Source organism: Harpia harpyja, chromosome 23, assembly GCF_026419915.1.
Source record: "Harpia harpyja isolate bHarHar1 chromosome 23, bHarHar1 primary haplotype, whole genome shotgun sequence".
In the NCBI taxonomy this organism is placed as follows: domain Eukaryota; kingdom Metazoa; phylum Chordata; class Aves; order Accipitriformes; family Accipitridae; genus Harpia; species Harpia harpyja.
In genome coordinates, this window is record NC_068962.1 from 1,226,325 (window position 1) to 1,241,370 (window position 15,046).

The window sequence follows — 15,046 nt, forward strand, 5'->3', positions numbered from 1 at the left end:
GAAATGCTGCATATAAAGAGCTCAGTTTCCTTTTATAGCAGTTTATGACTGATGTTCTGTTTTCTATGCCACCAACAGTGTTTTCATGATGTTTTTTAGCATGTTTTTATTCGTACAGGCAAACTGATGAGTTCTGTATACCAAATCCTCTTTTTCTTTAGCTAAAATGACTGGAATATTTTCCTGCAGTTACTGCATATAGTTCCTCTTCCTTGTTTCTCCTGACCAGGCATCCGCATTTAACATAGAAAGGCAATATATTCTTCCACCTCATGTCACTATGCTTGTTATAAATGAACTTATCTTGTCTGCATACCATAGTTAAATAAAAGTCCTATATATATTAAAATAGAGGAGAGAATTGGAGTATAACACCTATTTACTTATGTGACAGATGAGACTTTAAAAAGTGTCCTTTAATAACAATGTTTTATTTCAGTTCAGATGCTGAATTTCTAATTAATCTGGATCCTTCCTCAGATTTCTTTCCAACTATTCAGACAGCCTAACCTCTCAGATTTCTACATAAAGGAGGAAGGCTTTAGATTTAAGCACAGTGCATCACAGTTGATGGTGGTCGTGAAAAAAACATTTAGTGTCATAGATGACTTTTACTTTTGACCTTTAAGTCCACACAAAGTATATCCTTATGCTTTAAAGTACTAGTTATAGCATAGGTAGTGCAATCTCTCAGCCTTCTCCCAAAGCATGTTATTCAACCTGTAGTTACTTAATAGTTTTCTGTTTCTCCATAAAACACTAGAAGATAATAAGCAAGGTAATAAAAACAAACAAACAAAAAACCCCATGCACAGTTGTAGAAATTTCCCAAGTTTGCAGGCAAACAAGTAGAACAGAATGAAGTCATAAAAGAACATTCACATTTCATTAACTTTATCATAGTGAAAACAGTGTATTGGAAAAGTCCCTAAATGTTCTTTTCCTTCAAAAAGTCTTATTCATGTTTTTCTTGAAACAGACTATGCTTGATTTGCTCTGGAATGACCTGATTGTGGACAGCATAAAGTCCTTGTCCAAACTCCCTTGGTACTTAGCAGTCTTCCTCAGTCTTACAGGAAGGTGTGAATTTTATCCCCCCCCCCCCCCCCTCCCCCCGCCTCAGGAAGAGAAGTTGCTTTAGGCTACTGTATTTACAAAAAGTGTAGGCACGTTAAGAACATTTGCCAACAAAAATGAATAGAATTATTTGCCTGCTACCGAGGGTATCTCCAACTGTGTGCTGTTCTTTGTAAAAATTATTTGAACATTTATGTGACACAGTCTATACAAAGGTTAAACACTTACAGGTCTATTCATAGATTACTCTCAAATGCCTTCACTTAAAAATTTAGTTCCTTTAGTACCTTTCTGCAGCTATACATAGCAAACAATAATACGATCAAGTAGGAGTATCTTACAAATCTGGTGTAATGTATAGAAACGTTTTGAATAATATCATCAGTAATTAACTTTTCATATTCCCTTGAAAACAGGCTTGCTTAGACAGCAAATGAGGTTTAAAAAATTGATATTGTTGTTTATTCCCCTCAGATACACAGTACAGGATCAACTTAGACATTGGTAAACGCGAAAGAAACTCATGTGTCTCCATTCACAAAATTTCAGAGGCGCACTGATGCTGACATTCAGGACATTTGAATGACAGGATTGAAGTCTGAAAGCCAATTGCATTATAGCTGTAGGAACACGGCAGAAACCCGCATTTGCCAGCAACAATAAACGCTCCGTGTGTATCTAGTATTAACAAAATAGCAGCTTGCCATAAAGCACAGGTCATTCCTGGGACGTCTTCCTCTTTGCACCTTCACAGATTCTTTCTAGTATTACTGTGGCACAGCTGAGTACCGGGGGAATCGATGGGTTTGGGGCATTTCCCCCCCTCCCCGGCCCAGCACCACAAAGCAGCCGAGGCTCGGCCGCAGCCGCCCGACCGCCGCGGGGGGGGCCGGCTCCAGGCACCGCCCGGCCCCGCTGCAGCAATTTCTGACCAATCCTGCCCGGGAAGGAGCTTCCCTGCCTCCTTCCTCCTCTTCCTCCTCTTCCTCCTCTTCCTCCTCTTCCTCCTCTTCCTCCTCTTCCTCCTCTTCCCTTCTCCGCCACCCCCGCCCCTCTCCTCCCCGAGTCGTTCCCATCCCGTTAATCCGCAGGCGAGGAAGGGGAATCTGCTGTACGGCACCGCCTTGAAGTGGTGAGCAACCCGCCCTGGCTGCTGTTAAAACCGGCCTCCGTATTGAATACCTCCGGTATTTCTTCCATCGGCTGTTGGTTTCATTTTAACTGTGCTTTTTTTATACTGTGGCTGCTGCCCACGGTTTAAAAAAAAAAAAATCAAGCAAGGAACAGTCGGGGTTCCAGCTTGCTCTGTTAGAAAATGTTATTTTGATTCTGCAGACTTCATGACTGAGAGCACAACGGGCCATCCTGAATGGTAAGCTACTTCTATAAGGAGCCTGTGATCATTAGAGCATTTTCACCCTTGGTCATTCTGTCCTAAGAAACTTAACTCGTGACTGCACGGTACAGAAACAGGTCTACTGTACTAACTGAACTGATGCAGATAAACCTTTTGCGTCTCCAGATGGCATTTCTATATATCACTTCTTTAAGAAATCAATTCTTTCAGGTCTCTGCACACAAACAATATTGTTCTTGACGTGTGGGGAGGGATTTAAAATAGAAACCAAGTCCTTCCCTCTTTCTACAGATACTGCAGCTTCTTCCTGCCATGGAAGTTCCTTTATTGCCTCCACAAGTAGTTTGTGAGAGAACCACGAACAGGCGGTTCCTGGTCTGTACAAACCAGGGTGCTAAATAACCTGGAATCCCTGAAAAAAATAGTGAAATGAATATGAGCTTTTGCGGGGGGGGAGGTTGGTTGGTTGGTTGTTGGAGGGGTTTTTTGACTTTGTGAGGAAAACAAAACTGATCCTCAGCAAGTGCATGTAATTGAATGGCAGCTAATACCACCAGGGATCAGTGTAGAAGTCTTTAAGAGGTGGGAACTATTTAATACCAATGTTAGGAAGTGCTCACAGTCATGCAAGCAGCTGTGTTCTCCAGAATTGACTTCTATAGAGAGATGGCTCATCACCTTCATCTCTTCTCTTTCATCTGGAAAAAGTCTGTAGAGATAAGGAGTCCATTTACTTATTTACATTTACAATATTTAGGCAGCTTTTCTGGTGCCAGTAATGTTTTGGTTAGTAACTATAGTTAGATCGGACCTCACTGAACTTGATAGATTTAGCCATTGACCTTACAGATATTAAAGATAAGTAAGAACTTCTTTATCCAATAGTTGTCTCTGTCCTGAAAGTGTCCTAGTACCCTTAGTAGGGAAGCTATTTTAGACCTTAAATCATCTCTATCACTTTTCTCAGAACTTTCTTTTCCAGTTGCACTACATCTTTTCATTGATTTAGAGGGCAGAAGTGTGCACAGTACTCAAGGTGCAGATATTCCAGAAAATGCTACAACAGTACAAAGATACAATATCTTCTGCTTTGCTCTCTGTTCCTCTTCTGGTGATTCTTGACATTCACATTATTTTCCTTTTAGTGCTTCTGAGCACTGAACAAATTATTTGTTTAGTTATTTATTGTTTTCAGATGCAGGAGGATTTTTTAATTAGGATCAACCTGGAGGGTACAATAAAGGTGGAGGATGGTGACGAGACAGTTCTGAAGACTGAGCCAGGGACCAGGGGCAGGAGGACAGGCAGTGAAACTGAAAACTATGGTCAAAAGAAAGTGAAAAAATGAGGAGGCTGAAGTTTATTTTCATTTAGTGACATCCAAAACCCTTAAAGCTTGGAGAGCCCAAGATGTGTATGTCATAAAGGTCATGGCAAGAGCACTGTTGCAGGTCAGGCAAATGGAGATCTTGTTTATCACCAAAAGGGTGGCTTGATTTGCCACCACCCATTACAATCCAGAAGTCCAAGTCCATGTGCCTCTATAGGTGGTGAAGTTCCCATTAGTTGCTAGTCCCGCACACTCACTGTACGTGCGCAGTGTTAACTGCTGAAGGACCTTGCTGCTGCGTCAGAGCGGCTCTGATCTTTTTTTACCTGGGGGAGGGATTTCGACAGAAAATTTCTTATTAGATGTGTGCGTGTGTTTGTGTGTATGCATGCACATATGCTGGAGGTGTAAAAGGACAGTATCACAGAGAACAGCAGCATAGGATAATCATTATCAAGATAATACTAATAAGATGAATATTTAATTACTATACATTGAAAAATGGAGAAAAAATAGGTCATTACCTTGTAAAGGACTTTGTAACTTTCTCCTATGTGCATTTTATTTTTGCTTTCAGCCCAAGCTATCCCTCGTCCATCTCTGCGAGTTTGGGGATAACCAGCGAGGGTTACTGCATAAACACATCAATGCCTGAAAAGGTAACACTTTTAAGAGTCACTAATTAACAAGTACATCTATGATTTTAGTGAGGTTTATAAAGCTCTGTCAGAGAGAGACCCCGCTGTTCCTGGGGTAGGAGCTGCCACGATCCATGCTGATTTCCAGCTTCCACCTGGAGGAAAGCGACTCCGAATGCACCAGCTGGAGCCTTCAGCGCCGGCTGTGAGTAGAGCCCGGCGGCAAACGCAAACCCTGCTGTGCCCTGGGGCAGAGCGGGGAGCAGTCAGTCCAGGGGCCAGGCGCCTCAGGTTAGTCCACGTGAATGCGAATGAAAACTAGGGCTGAACTGACCAAAACTCAGACAGTCCAGCCGTAATTTAGGGGCATATGGAGCTGTCAGGTGTGAAATGTGGCATTTCTGTTAAGGGGATAACCACAAGTCATGCCAATGGGCCTTGTCTGCTGTTTCCTGGCAGATGGCCTGTGCAGAGATTGACAGCTTGGAGTCTCTATATGAGCAGGATGCACAGAGCATTAATTTTGCTTGTGCTGTAATTAAACTTGTGATGCAACTCAAAACAATTTTTTTTTTTCAGGGAATTAGATAACTTCTGTAATGTTTTCATCATGTTGATTGTCACTCTAGGCAAAAATCCATCTCCGTGATTAGCTGGACTTCTCCACTTCACATGATTATGCTCCAAGAACACTTATGTTTCCCTAGGAAGATGATACAGTTTTATTCCTTTCCTTCACAAATTTTTCACCTAAGTAAAATAGCACGTTTGCCACAAGCTTCTGCTTTAGGAGAAGCAGCAAATCTGTATCTCCAAATTGCAATATTTCTGTCCCAATACTTTTAGCTGGTTTAAAAAATACACCACAGAGACTTTCTAAGTTGATATTAATTCTCCTATTGAACTGAAAATACATGTGCTGGCAGATCTACTTGAGAGATCAGCAGCTCCTTCAGATAACTAAACTGTTTTCCTCAAAACCCCAAAGAAAAGTAGATCACTGAAGAGAAAACAAATTTTGAAATTCACATTATTCAAGAGCCTCCTCAAGGGGATGCTTGTATCTTGGGAAGGCCAGGAGAGTATTAGCAGGGATGGCAGGATGAGAGATTGAAAGCTCATGCAGAAGGGAAGAGCAGCGCTACGATCTGCTATGACATACCTAGAGTGGGAAGAGGAGTCGAGTCATTTTCTTGCTCTTTCCCACCCTCACCCAACCTGCTCCTTCACTCCAGTGTGCCCTGGCTGCCTTCCCACATCATGGGAAACAAGCTCAAGGCTCCCTGATCAGGAAGAGGCAAGCAGAATTTTTCACCCTCCACATACTGTCTTGATTAATGGGAAAAGCTGAATTGTAAAAAAGAAAAAACAATAATTAATGGGTAGTTCATATACTCACTTGTTGGTCTTTAGTAACAAAATCCACATAGGAGTGAAGGATGAACACTAGCCATAAAATATAAGACCAAGATGTCATATTAGGAAATGAAGTGTTACTCCAGAGTTCAATCAGTGCAGATTGCTCAGAGCTCCTTCCTTCTTTTCCAGAACATTGAAAGGTTTGAGCTCCTGTAAACAGGATGTATGCTCCCCCTTGTATTTAAAATTTGTCTGTTTTCAGGAGTGCCCCAACACTTCAGTAATATACACACAGTTATTTTATACCTACAGCTGCCAGTGAAAGGTTTAGAAAGATACCACACACATACATTATGCTAAAATAAAAACATGAAAATTAAACTTTCTGTTCTTTTGTTTGGTAAAGACAAAATGGGGTAAGCATAACTTGACTTTTAACAATCATGAAATATAGAATACTATTTCCTCAAATAACCCAAGCATACTGTAATACAGCAATTTATGTGCCTGTATGTTGCTATCATATCTGTAAAGATTCTGTGTAAAATCAGTCACAGTTAAAATTCAGGCTTTAGACCGTCTGTGGTTTTTCTCCCTTTTGAAGTTAAGATATTGCTTAGGTCAGGAACAAATTACATTGTTAGCTGTTTTGGTCCTTCAGCTGGGTTGTCACTCTTAAGAAGTAATGGACCTTGGATAAGGGTGAAAAGGTGTTTATTTAAAGAAGTCTAATATTAAAAGGATTAAGAAAGTATGATGCAAAAATAAGCAAAGGTTACATTTCATGGGAAAAATATTAACCACACAATAAATGCCACAAAAATAGATCTAGTGAACTAAAAAGAAACGAGAAGTGGATGCTAAAAGAGATTGCAACCTTTTGACAAAGTACCAATCAACATTCAACCCCACTAGGCATAGGAGGCGAATAGGGCAGCTTGCAAGGCAAAATACTTATTCCCACTAAACCACGTGACAAGAATGAAATTAAGTGGATAATCTACAACAATATTAACACCTAAAGCATTTGAAGTCATGAGGTGAAATGAAGGCAAAGCTATAGAAAAGATATGCAAAAAAATTACGTTATTAAAACCAAATGTGCCAGATGAGAAGGGGAGAATAATTCTTTCAGCAGTCCTGAAGAGAACAAAAGAGGTCCTTTGAATCTAGACAAATAGAGGGAAAAACACACTAATTACTGCCAGGGAAAATGTCTATGATATTAGAGAGTGAGAGAAGTAATAGGCAAGGAGGAGTACACTTTATAGTTATGCAGAAGCTTTACTGAGATTTCTGTTGTATTCTATTCATGCTGTAACCAGTAAATGGGGGAGAAAAAAGGGCTGAATATAAATTTTTCTTTCTCAAACAGTAAGTGAACTGATAAATAGTGTGCAAAGGCACAGTGATTCTAATATAAACTGAGGACCTTCACCTGTACCAATAGCACCATAAAGGTTGATAAGCAAAAATAAGTGTGCCTTTGCTATTTCTGTAGAACTAAATTGGGTGATATTAATAAAGGCTGATAAAAAAACACTACAAAGCTGGCTATCTACACATGAAAATAGACTTATCAAAGTAGTAGCCAAATATGAGCTGAATAACATACATACTAGAAGTCTGTAGACTGTAAAGAGAAAAAACCACAACCCCCAAACACCCCCCTCCAAAGCCCCAGAGAGAGTGAAAATTATTTCAAGAAAAACGGATGAAGAACGACAAACAATGAAACAAAAATGTGACAGCTCAAAGGGAAACGGCTGTGAAATTACCAAGCAAAAACTTGGCATCATCAGGAAGCATTATAGGAGTGAGGACCCATTAGGAAGTAGGGAAAAGATAGCGGGGGGGGGGTAATCAAACAAAATGAGATACCTGACCAACCAAACACGAAAAATAAAACCTCTGTATTTCACACAGATATAATTAACCAGGGAAAAACGCCTGACAAGAAAGAGATGGTAAATAGTGAATGTTTGGAATAGCATTTATTTTACGATCTTTCAAGAACAAAGTAACAATACCCTCAAATATATTTCACGGTAAATTTAAATACTAAGTCACAGGGAGAAATTAAAACAGCGTGTGTGCACACGCAGGGTTTGAGGGCTTTCTACACCGGTCGTGTCCCCGGGAGACACTGCAGCAGGCCGCGTACCTTGGACTCGTGATACTGACAAACCCCCACCAAAACCCGACATCTCCCGAAACGGTAAAGCTGCCAACTCGGTCTGCCGGAACCGTTCACGGCTCCAAAGCTATTCCTAAATGGAAAGGCTACGCCCCGGGGAACGTTAACCCACAGTGACCTCTCCCAAGTGGAAAACACCGACTGACCAGAACGCCGCGACCGCCGGGTCCCCCCCCACGCCCGGCGGGGCTCTTTGTGGGAGCGCAGCGAAATGGCGGCGGCGGCGGCGCGGGGCGGGGCGGGCGGGAAGCGGCGGTCCCGGCCCCGCCGCGCCCATTGGCTGGATTTTGCTGCAGACCCGCGGCCGGCGGGGCCCGGCTCCCCCACCGGCACCGAGCGCCGCGGCGGCGGCGCCGGGAAGCCGGGCCGTGCGCGGCGGGAAGGAGGGGGGCGTCCGTCCGCGCTCCCGGCCATTTGCTCCCGCGGCGGCCGGGGAAGCCGGGGCCGGCGCCGCGCCGCCCGCCCCCGTCCCTGCCCGCAGGGGGAAGGGCGCGGAGAAGAGCCCGCCCTCGCCCTGCCCCGCCGCAGTCCTCAACCAGGTCGGGCCGCCGGCAATATAGAGAGGCGCTGGCGCCCGTTCCCGCCACACGCTGCCTGGGTGGAGCGCGGCGGGAGCATGTCCGGCAGAGGCAAGGGCGGGAAGGGGCTCGGCAAGGGGGGCGCCAAGCGGCACCGCAAGGTGCTGCGCGACAACATCCAGGGCATCACCAAGCCGGCCATCCGCCGCCTGGCTCGGCGCGGCGGCGTGAAGCGCATCTCGGGGCTCATCTACGAGGAGACGCGCGGCGTGCTGAAGGTCTTCCTGGAGAACGTGATCCGCGACGCCGTCACCTACACGGAGCACGCCAAGAGGAAGACGGTCACGGCCATGGACGTGGTCTACGCCCTCAAGCGCCAGGGACGCACCCTCTACGGCTTCGGCGGCTGAACTCGGTTCCTGGGATAGCTTACGTTTTTAGAACACAAAGGCTCTTTTCAGAGCCGCCCAAGCTTTCAAAAGAAGAGCTTTGATCGCTGTTCGTGTGCGTGTCGTTGTTTCGTAGTTGCCATGAGGTTCGGGGCGGAGGGGAGGGGAGCAGAGGCTGGGCTTTTGTTGCGGTCTGCACCTGTAGCCTACGGGTCCTTCCCCAGCCCTCCCAGGCTCAAACAGGACGGCGTGCAACGGGAAGAGGGGAACGAACGTCCCGATCGTCCCCCGAGAAGAACACGAGGGGGACGCGTGGGGCTCCCTGGGTTAGGGGAAAACATTCGGGTTCTGAAAGACAGGTGCGTCCTTTATCCACCCCCCCCTTCTGCTTCCCCGTTCTCCTCTCCCGTCCCGGTCCTTCTTCGAAACGCGAACGGAAGGGGCGGGCAGGCAGGCGAGGAACACCGGGGGCGAGGGCTCCTGCGCCAGCCGCTCCCCCGCCACCGGCTTCAGCGCGGCAGCCTGAAGCGCGAAGCTCGCGAAATGGCGGCACTCTCCTCTCTGCCACTCGGGGGGCGGGACAGAAGAGCGGGAAGGCGTGGGGGGGTAGAGCACTCGCAGCGCCCCAGGGGCTGCGCTGCAGAGGAAAGAGGCCGCGAGCCCCGCGCGAAAACGCCTTCCCTTACTGCCCTGCTGCTGCTGAAGGGCTGCCCGGTCTCTACAGCAGACACCGCTCTCGACTCCCCCTCCTCCCACCCCACGCCAGCAGCGTGAAGCGCGGAGCCTCAGAACTGCCGACACAAGCAGGTCAGGGGTGGGGGGGACCTGTTGGTGTCCCACGCTACCTGCTACTGGCAGCCCCGAACCTCCCGCAGCTATCCCAGACTCGGCGCTGCCGTGAGCACGCACAAGAGCGCCCGGCACAGACTGGGCCCGCGCCCGCCCCCAGAAAGCAGAGACACAGCTCTCTCCCGTGGCCACGTGGTGGCTCTTAAAAGAGCCTTTGAGTTTGGTGGTGGCAAGGCAGGAGCCTCAGGCGCGCTCGCCGCGGATGCGGCGGGCCAGCTGGATGTCCTTGGGCATGATGGTGACGCGCTTGGCGTGGATGGCGCAGAGGTTGGTGTCCTCGAAGAGCCCCACCAGGTAGGCCTCGCTCGCCTCCTGCAGCGCCATCACGGCCGAGCTCTGGAAGCGCAGGTCGGTCTTGAAGTCCTGCGCGATCTCCCGCACCAGGCGCTGGAAGGGCAGCTTGCGGATCAGCAGCTCCGTCGACTTCTGGTAGCGCCGGATCTCGCGCAGCGCCACCGTGCCGGGCCGGTAGCGGTGCGGCTTCTTCACGCCGCCCGTGGCCGGCGCGCTCTTGCGGGCCGCCTTGGTGGCCAGCTGCTTGCGGGGCGCCTTCCCGCCCGTCGACTTACGCGCCGTCTGCTTCGTGCGCGCCATTACCGCTCGCTTTCTCGCTCCTACGAGCACACGACTGAGCACAGCGCACTGTTGAACGCGCCCCACCCGGACTGCCTTTTATAGCTAGCGCTGCTTGTTCATTGGCTGATGGAAAGGGCCGATCCCATTGGGCCGATTTGAAAATCCCGCGTTAACCCCCTCTGTGCTGAAGAGCGCTCTTTAGTACTTAGAGTACAGGCCTGATGTTTTCATTTTGACTTTGTTCGAAAACGATTTATCTTCTTGTTAACAATTTGTTCTTATTAATTTTGCCCTTCATCAAGTTAATTCATCTCACAGAGTTTGCAAAAGGAGTCTGTTACCAAAGGTTTATAGAAACAAAATATACGTATTTTCCACAATTTTCAGAAAGACAATCCTGATTTTTTTTTTTTACATTTATATAATAAAACCTAAGTATTTAAAAGGTCGGTCACTTATATGTAACCGTTATAAGTTAATTGGTGAAGTATTTCGGGAGGAATTGAATGCTTTACTTACAATTCAAAACTAAAACTCCAATACTACTTTAGCTCTCTAGTAGATAGCCACATATGTTATCACATAATATACTTACAACGTAGACCCGGTAAGCACAATTCAGAGTCTCAAGCAACTCACGTAAAAAACAGAAGTAGTAAACACTAGAGAAATAAAACTTTAAAAGCCTTTCAGGCTTCCCTGAAAGAAAAAAAGAAAAAGAAAAAACCACCACTGTTTCTCTTTGCAATGGGCTAGGGCTCGGGGCGGTACCGTCGTGCTTACAGGATGTTTCGAATTACCCAATTAAATTCTTCGCTTTTCCGACCAATCAGAGACGAGAAGGCGGGGCCTCCACCCGCTATAAATACGACCCGTAAGAGAACGCTGCTTCTTTCACTGAGTGAGCGAAGTCAGGGGAGAGAATGGCGCGCACGAAGCAGACGGCGCGTAAGTCGACGGGCGGGAAGGCGCCCCGCAAGCAGCTGGCCACCAAGGCGGCCCGCAAGAGCGCGCCGGCCACGGGCGGCGTGAAGAAGCCGCACCGCTACCGGCCCGGCACGGTGGCGCTGCGCGAGATCCGGCGCTACCAGAAGTCGACGGAGCTGCTGATCCGCAAGCTGCCCTTCCAGCGCCTGGTGCGGGAGATCGCGCAGGACTTCAAGACCGACCTGCGCTTCCAGAGCTCGGCCGTGATGGCGCTGCAGGAGGCGAGCGAGGCCTACCTGGTGGGGCTCTTCGAGGACACCAACCTCTGCGCCATCCACGCCAAGCGCGTCACCATCATGCCCAAGGACATCCAGCTGGCCCGCCGCATCCGCGGCGAGCGCGCCTGAGGCTCCTGCCTTGCCACCACCAAACCCAAAGGCTCTTTTAAGAGCCACCACGTGGCCACGGGAGAGAGCTGTGTCTCTGCTTTTTGGGGGCGGGCGCGGGCCCAGTCTGTGCCGGGCGCTCTTGTGCGTGCTCACGGCAGCGCCGAGTCTGGGATAGCTGCGGGAGGTTCGGGGCTGCCAGTAGCAGGTAGCGTGGGACACCAACAGGTCCCCCCCACCCCTGACCTGCTTGTGTCGGCAGTTCTGAGGCTCCGCGCTTCACGCTGCTGGCGTGGGGTGGGAGGAGGGGGAGTCGAGAGCGGTGTCTGCTGTAGAGACCGGGCAGCCCTTCAGCAGCAGCAGGGCAGTAAGGGAAGGCGTTTTCGCGCGGGGCTCGCGGCCTCTTTCCTCTGCAGCGCAGCCCCTGGGGCGCTGCGAGTGCTCTACCCCCCCACGCCTTCCCGCTCTTCTGTCCCGCCCCCCGAGTGGCAGAGAGGAGAGTGCCGCCATTTCGCGAGCTTCGCGTTTCAGGCTGCCGCGCTGAAGCCGGTGGCGGGGGAGCGGCTGGCGCAGGAGCCCTCGCCCCCGGTGTTCCTCGCCTGCCTGCCCGCCTCTTCCGTTCGCGTTTCGAAGAAGGACCGGGACGGGAGAGGAGAACGGGGAAGCAGAAGGGGGGGGTGGATAAAGGACGCACCTGTCTTTCAGAACCCGAATGTTTTCCCCTAACCCAGGGAGCCCCACGCGTCCCCCTCGTGTTCTTCTCGGGGGACGATCGGGACGTTCGTTCCCCTCTTCCCGTTGCACGCCGTCCTGTTTGAGCCTGGGAGGGCTGGGGAAGGACCCGTAGGCTACAGGTGCAGACTGCAACAAAAGCCCAGCCTCTGCTCCCCTCCCCTCCGCCCCGAACCCCATGGCAACTACGAGACAACGACACGCACACGAACAGCGATCAAAGCTCTTCCTTTGAAAGCTTGGGCGGCTCTGAAAAGAGCCTTTGTGTTCTAGAAACGTAAGCTATCCCAGGAACCGAGTTCAGCCGCCGAAGCCGTAGAGGGTGCGTCCCTGGCGCTTGAGGGCGTAGACCACGTCCATGGCCGTGACCGTCTTCCTCTTGGCGTGCTCCGTGTAGGTGACGGCGTCACGGATCACGTTCTCCAGGAAGACCTTCAGCACGCCGCGCGTCTCCTCGTAGATGAGCCCCGAGATGCGCTTCACGCCGCCGCGCCGAGCCAGGCGGCGGATGGCCGGCTTGGTGATGCCCTGGATGTTGTCGCGCAGCACCTTGCGGTGCCGCTTGGCGCCCCCCTTGCCGAGCCCCTTCCCGCCCTTGCCTCTGCCGGACATGCTCCCGCCGCGCTCCACCCAGGCAGCGTGTGGCGGGAACGGGCGCCAGCGCCTCTCTATATTGCCGGCGGCCCGACCTGGTTGAGGACTGCGGCGGGGCAGGGCGAGGGCGGGCTCTTCTCCGCGCCCTTCCCCCTGCGGGCAGGGACGGGGGCGGGCGGCGCGGCGCCGGCCCCGGCTTCCCCGGCCGCCGCGGGAGCAAATGGCCGGGAGCGCGGACGGACGCCCCCCTCCTTCCCGCCGCGCACGGCCCGGCTTCCCGGCGCCGCCGCCGCGGCGCTCGGTGCCGGTGGGGGAGCCGGGCCCCGCCGGCCGCGGGTCTGCAGCAAAATCCAGCCAATGGGCGCGGCGGGGCCGGGACCGCCGCTTCCCGCCCGCCCCGCCCCGCGCCGCCGCCGCCGCCATTTCGCTGCGCTCCCACAAAGAGCCCCGCCGGGCGTGGGGGGGGACTCGAGCGGGCGTGATGGTCTCTGTGCCCACGTAAATCCGCTGGCTTATAACGAATGCTGAGTAAAGTTGTCATTCCATTTTTAAATTGTTTTTCCGTGTGGACGACACGTTGGATTTTTTGTAGGGGGTTAAGCCCTTGTCTCCCAGGTCCCTTAACTGCGTGATCGCGCGGCATTTTTTTTGTTTACGGGACCGAGGTGCTGTTGAAGGAACTGATTTGTGTATCTTGTTAATATGCCCATGAAAAAAACCTAGATTGTTTCTGGTGCTTTTAACAATGTGGCATGTGTGTGTGCATTTTTCATGGTCTTACTCTTTTTTGACACATCATATTTCAACGTATTTCTTTTGCTGGTTTTTCCCTTCACATAGCCTTGGACCCAAACCATATGTTTTACCAGCTGTCATCTACATCTGCACTCAGAGGGAAAAAAACATCATTTTAACGAGTTACCTCATCTTAATCGTCTTTAGAAATCTCAAATTTCCAAAAGCCATTTATTTAAAAAACTGCATGGCAACTTTCTCTCCCCCCTTTATCCTTCCCTTTCAGCTTGTTGCTTTTTCAGTACAGTTAGTTTATGCTGTAGAAATACGACTTGTACATTTACTGTTTCTCTAAGTAGTGATAAGGTCTTCAGATGACAGTGACACTCAGCAATTTACCAAGCTAGAATACTCGCAGCAGTAGATGCAATGTATGCAGCATATAATACAATTATGTTTCATATTTCAGTATCAACACATAAAATGTCTACAGTAGCTACCTATAACCTTAAAACCAGACTTCTCAAATGTGATTCTAATGTAAATCATGCACTTTAGAAATTTTCCAAAATGATCACAACTGCTAGGCAGGTGTGCCTTATCATCAATATGTTTCTAATAACCCCAAATGCTATGCGCTAAGTATCTTCTGTAATGGTCTAGTTGTTTTATAACTTTCCCGGGTACTTCTCCTCGGTTCTTTTCTCTGTGCTCCACACAGAGAAATATGTGAGACTAAAAAGAAGTGATGTTCAGAAACGAATCTAAATCTCTAACTCTTACCCTACCACTCTTAAAAGTCTGTCTTTTTGTCTCTGCTTGTTTGCTTTGGTTAATGTTTTTTGTTGGTTTGTTTTTCAGGAGCTTTTGGCATTGGCAAGGTATACTCTGTAAGCCAAAGATAATACACAGGTGACTGACATTCTCTTACCAGATAAGTGGTCCTCCAGCATTTCTGACTGAAGATGCTGCAGAAGGAGGGATAATTGGAGCCAAGATACTACTCATAAATTCCTTTTTTTTTTTTTTTCTTGAAGCCCATTTAGGCAACAAGCACAGACAGGAAAAAAATATATATGTTTCTAACTGGAGATTTCAGAATAAGAAAGAGTATTTTTCAGGAAAATCTATGCAGAGCTCACCCAGGAGCTGTAGCAGCAAAACACTAACCACAGCTTTGCTTTTATGTCTCCCCATTGCCTCCTAGAAACTTCTAGATGGAGCAGTTACCTGAACAGGAGAAAGCTGTCAGCATGTAGCACAACCTGTTCACCTGGAGGAGGTACACCAACCAGGGGGAAAAGACAGAGTCCCACAGTTTATAGTGTTTGATAATACACAATAGGCTGGTGGCTCCTTCAAGCTCTGACATCCTCGAGTTG

The 15,046-nt window shown here is 49.0% G+C and overlaps 3 protein-coding genes and 1 long non-coding RNA gene across 4 annotated transcripts; 2 read left to right on the plus strand and 2 right to left on the minus strand.

Annotated features, from left to right (window-relative positions):
- Window positions 1-506: 506 nt before the first annotated feature.
- Window positions 507-8,189, minus strand: LOC128135489 (uncharacterized). Its single transcript, XR_008233093.1, has 6 exons — window positions 7,926-8,189; window positions 6,847-6,930; window positions 5,565-5,971; window positions 4,289-4,395; window positions 2,585-3,143; window positions 507-759 (listed from the first exon to the last, which is right to left on the minus strand). It is a non-coding gene; the product is annotated as an uncharacterized LOC128135489 (long non-coding RNA).
- A 294-nt stretch (window positions 8,190-8,483) lies between these two features.
- On the plus strand, window positions 8,484-8,975 carry LOC128135480 (histone H4). The gene has a single exon (XM_052774455.1). It carries the CDS (start codon window positions 8,575-8,577, stop codon window positions 8,884-8,886), a length of 312 nt encoding a protein of 103 aa, XP_052630415.1. The 5' UTR covers window positions 8,484-8,574; the 3' UTR covers window positions 8,887-8,975.
- Window positions 8,976-11,202: 2,227 nt separating this feature from the next.
- On the plus strand, window positions 11,203-11,643 carry LOC128135459 (histone H3). Its single transcript, XM_052774433.1, has one exon. It carries the CDS (start codon window positions 11,214-11,216, stop codon window positions 11,622-11,624), a length of 411 nt encoding a protein of 136 aa, XP_052630393.1. The 5' UTR covers window positions 11,203-11,213; the 3' UTR covers window positions 11,625-11,643.
- A 904-nt stretch (window positions 11,644-12,547) lies between these two features.
- LOC128135481 (histone H4) lies at window positions 12,548-13,071 on the minus strand. The gene has a single exon (XM_052774456.1). The coding sequence runs from the start codon at window positions 12,945-12,947 to the stop codon at window positions 12,636-12,638; it is 312 nt and encodes a 103-aa protein (XP_052630416.1). The 5' UTR covers window positions 12,948-13,071; the 3' UTR covers window positions 12,548-12,635.
- Window positions 13,072-15,046: the final 1,975 nt, after the last annotated feature.

Excerpts from the sequence above, each read along its gene's own strand:
- LOC128135480 (XM_052774455.1), top strand. The coding sequence starts at position 8,575 with ATGTCCGGCAGAGGCAAGGGCGGGAAGGGGCTCGGCAAGGGGGGCGCC.
- LOC128135459 (XM_052774433.1), top strand. The coding sequence starts at position 11,214 with ATGGCGCGCACGAAGCAGACGGCGCGTAAGTCGACGGGCGGGAAGGCG.
- LOC128135481 (XM_052774456.1), bottom strand. The coding sequence starts at position 12,947 with ATGTCCGGCAGAGGCAAGGGCGGGAAGGGGCTCGGCAAGGGGGGCGCC.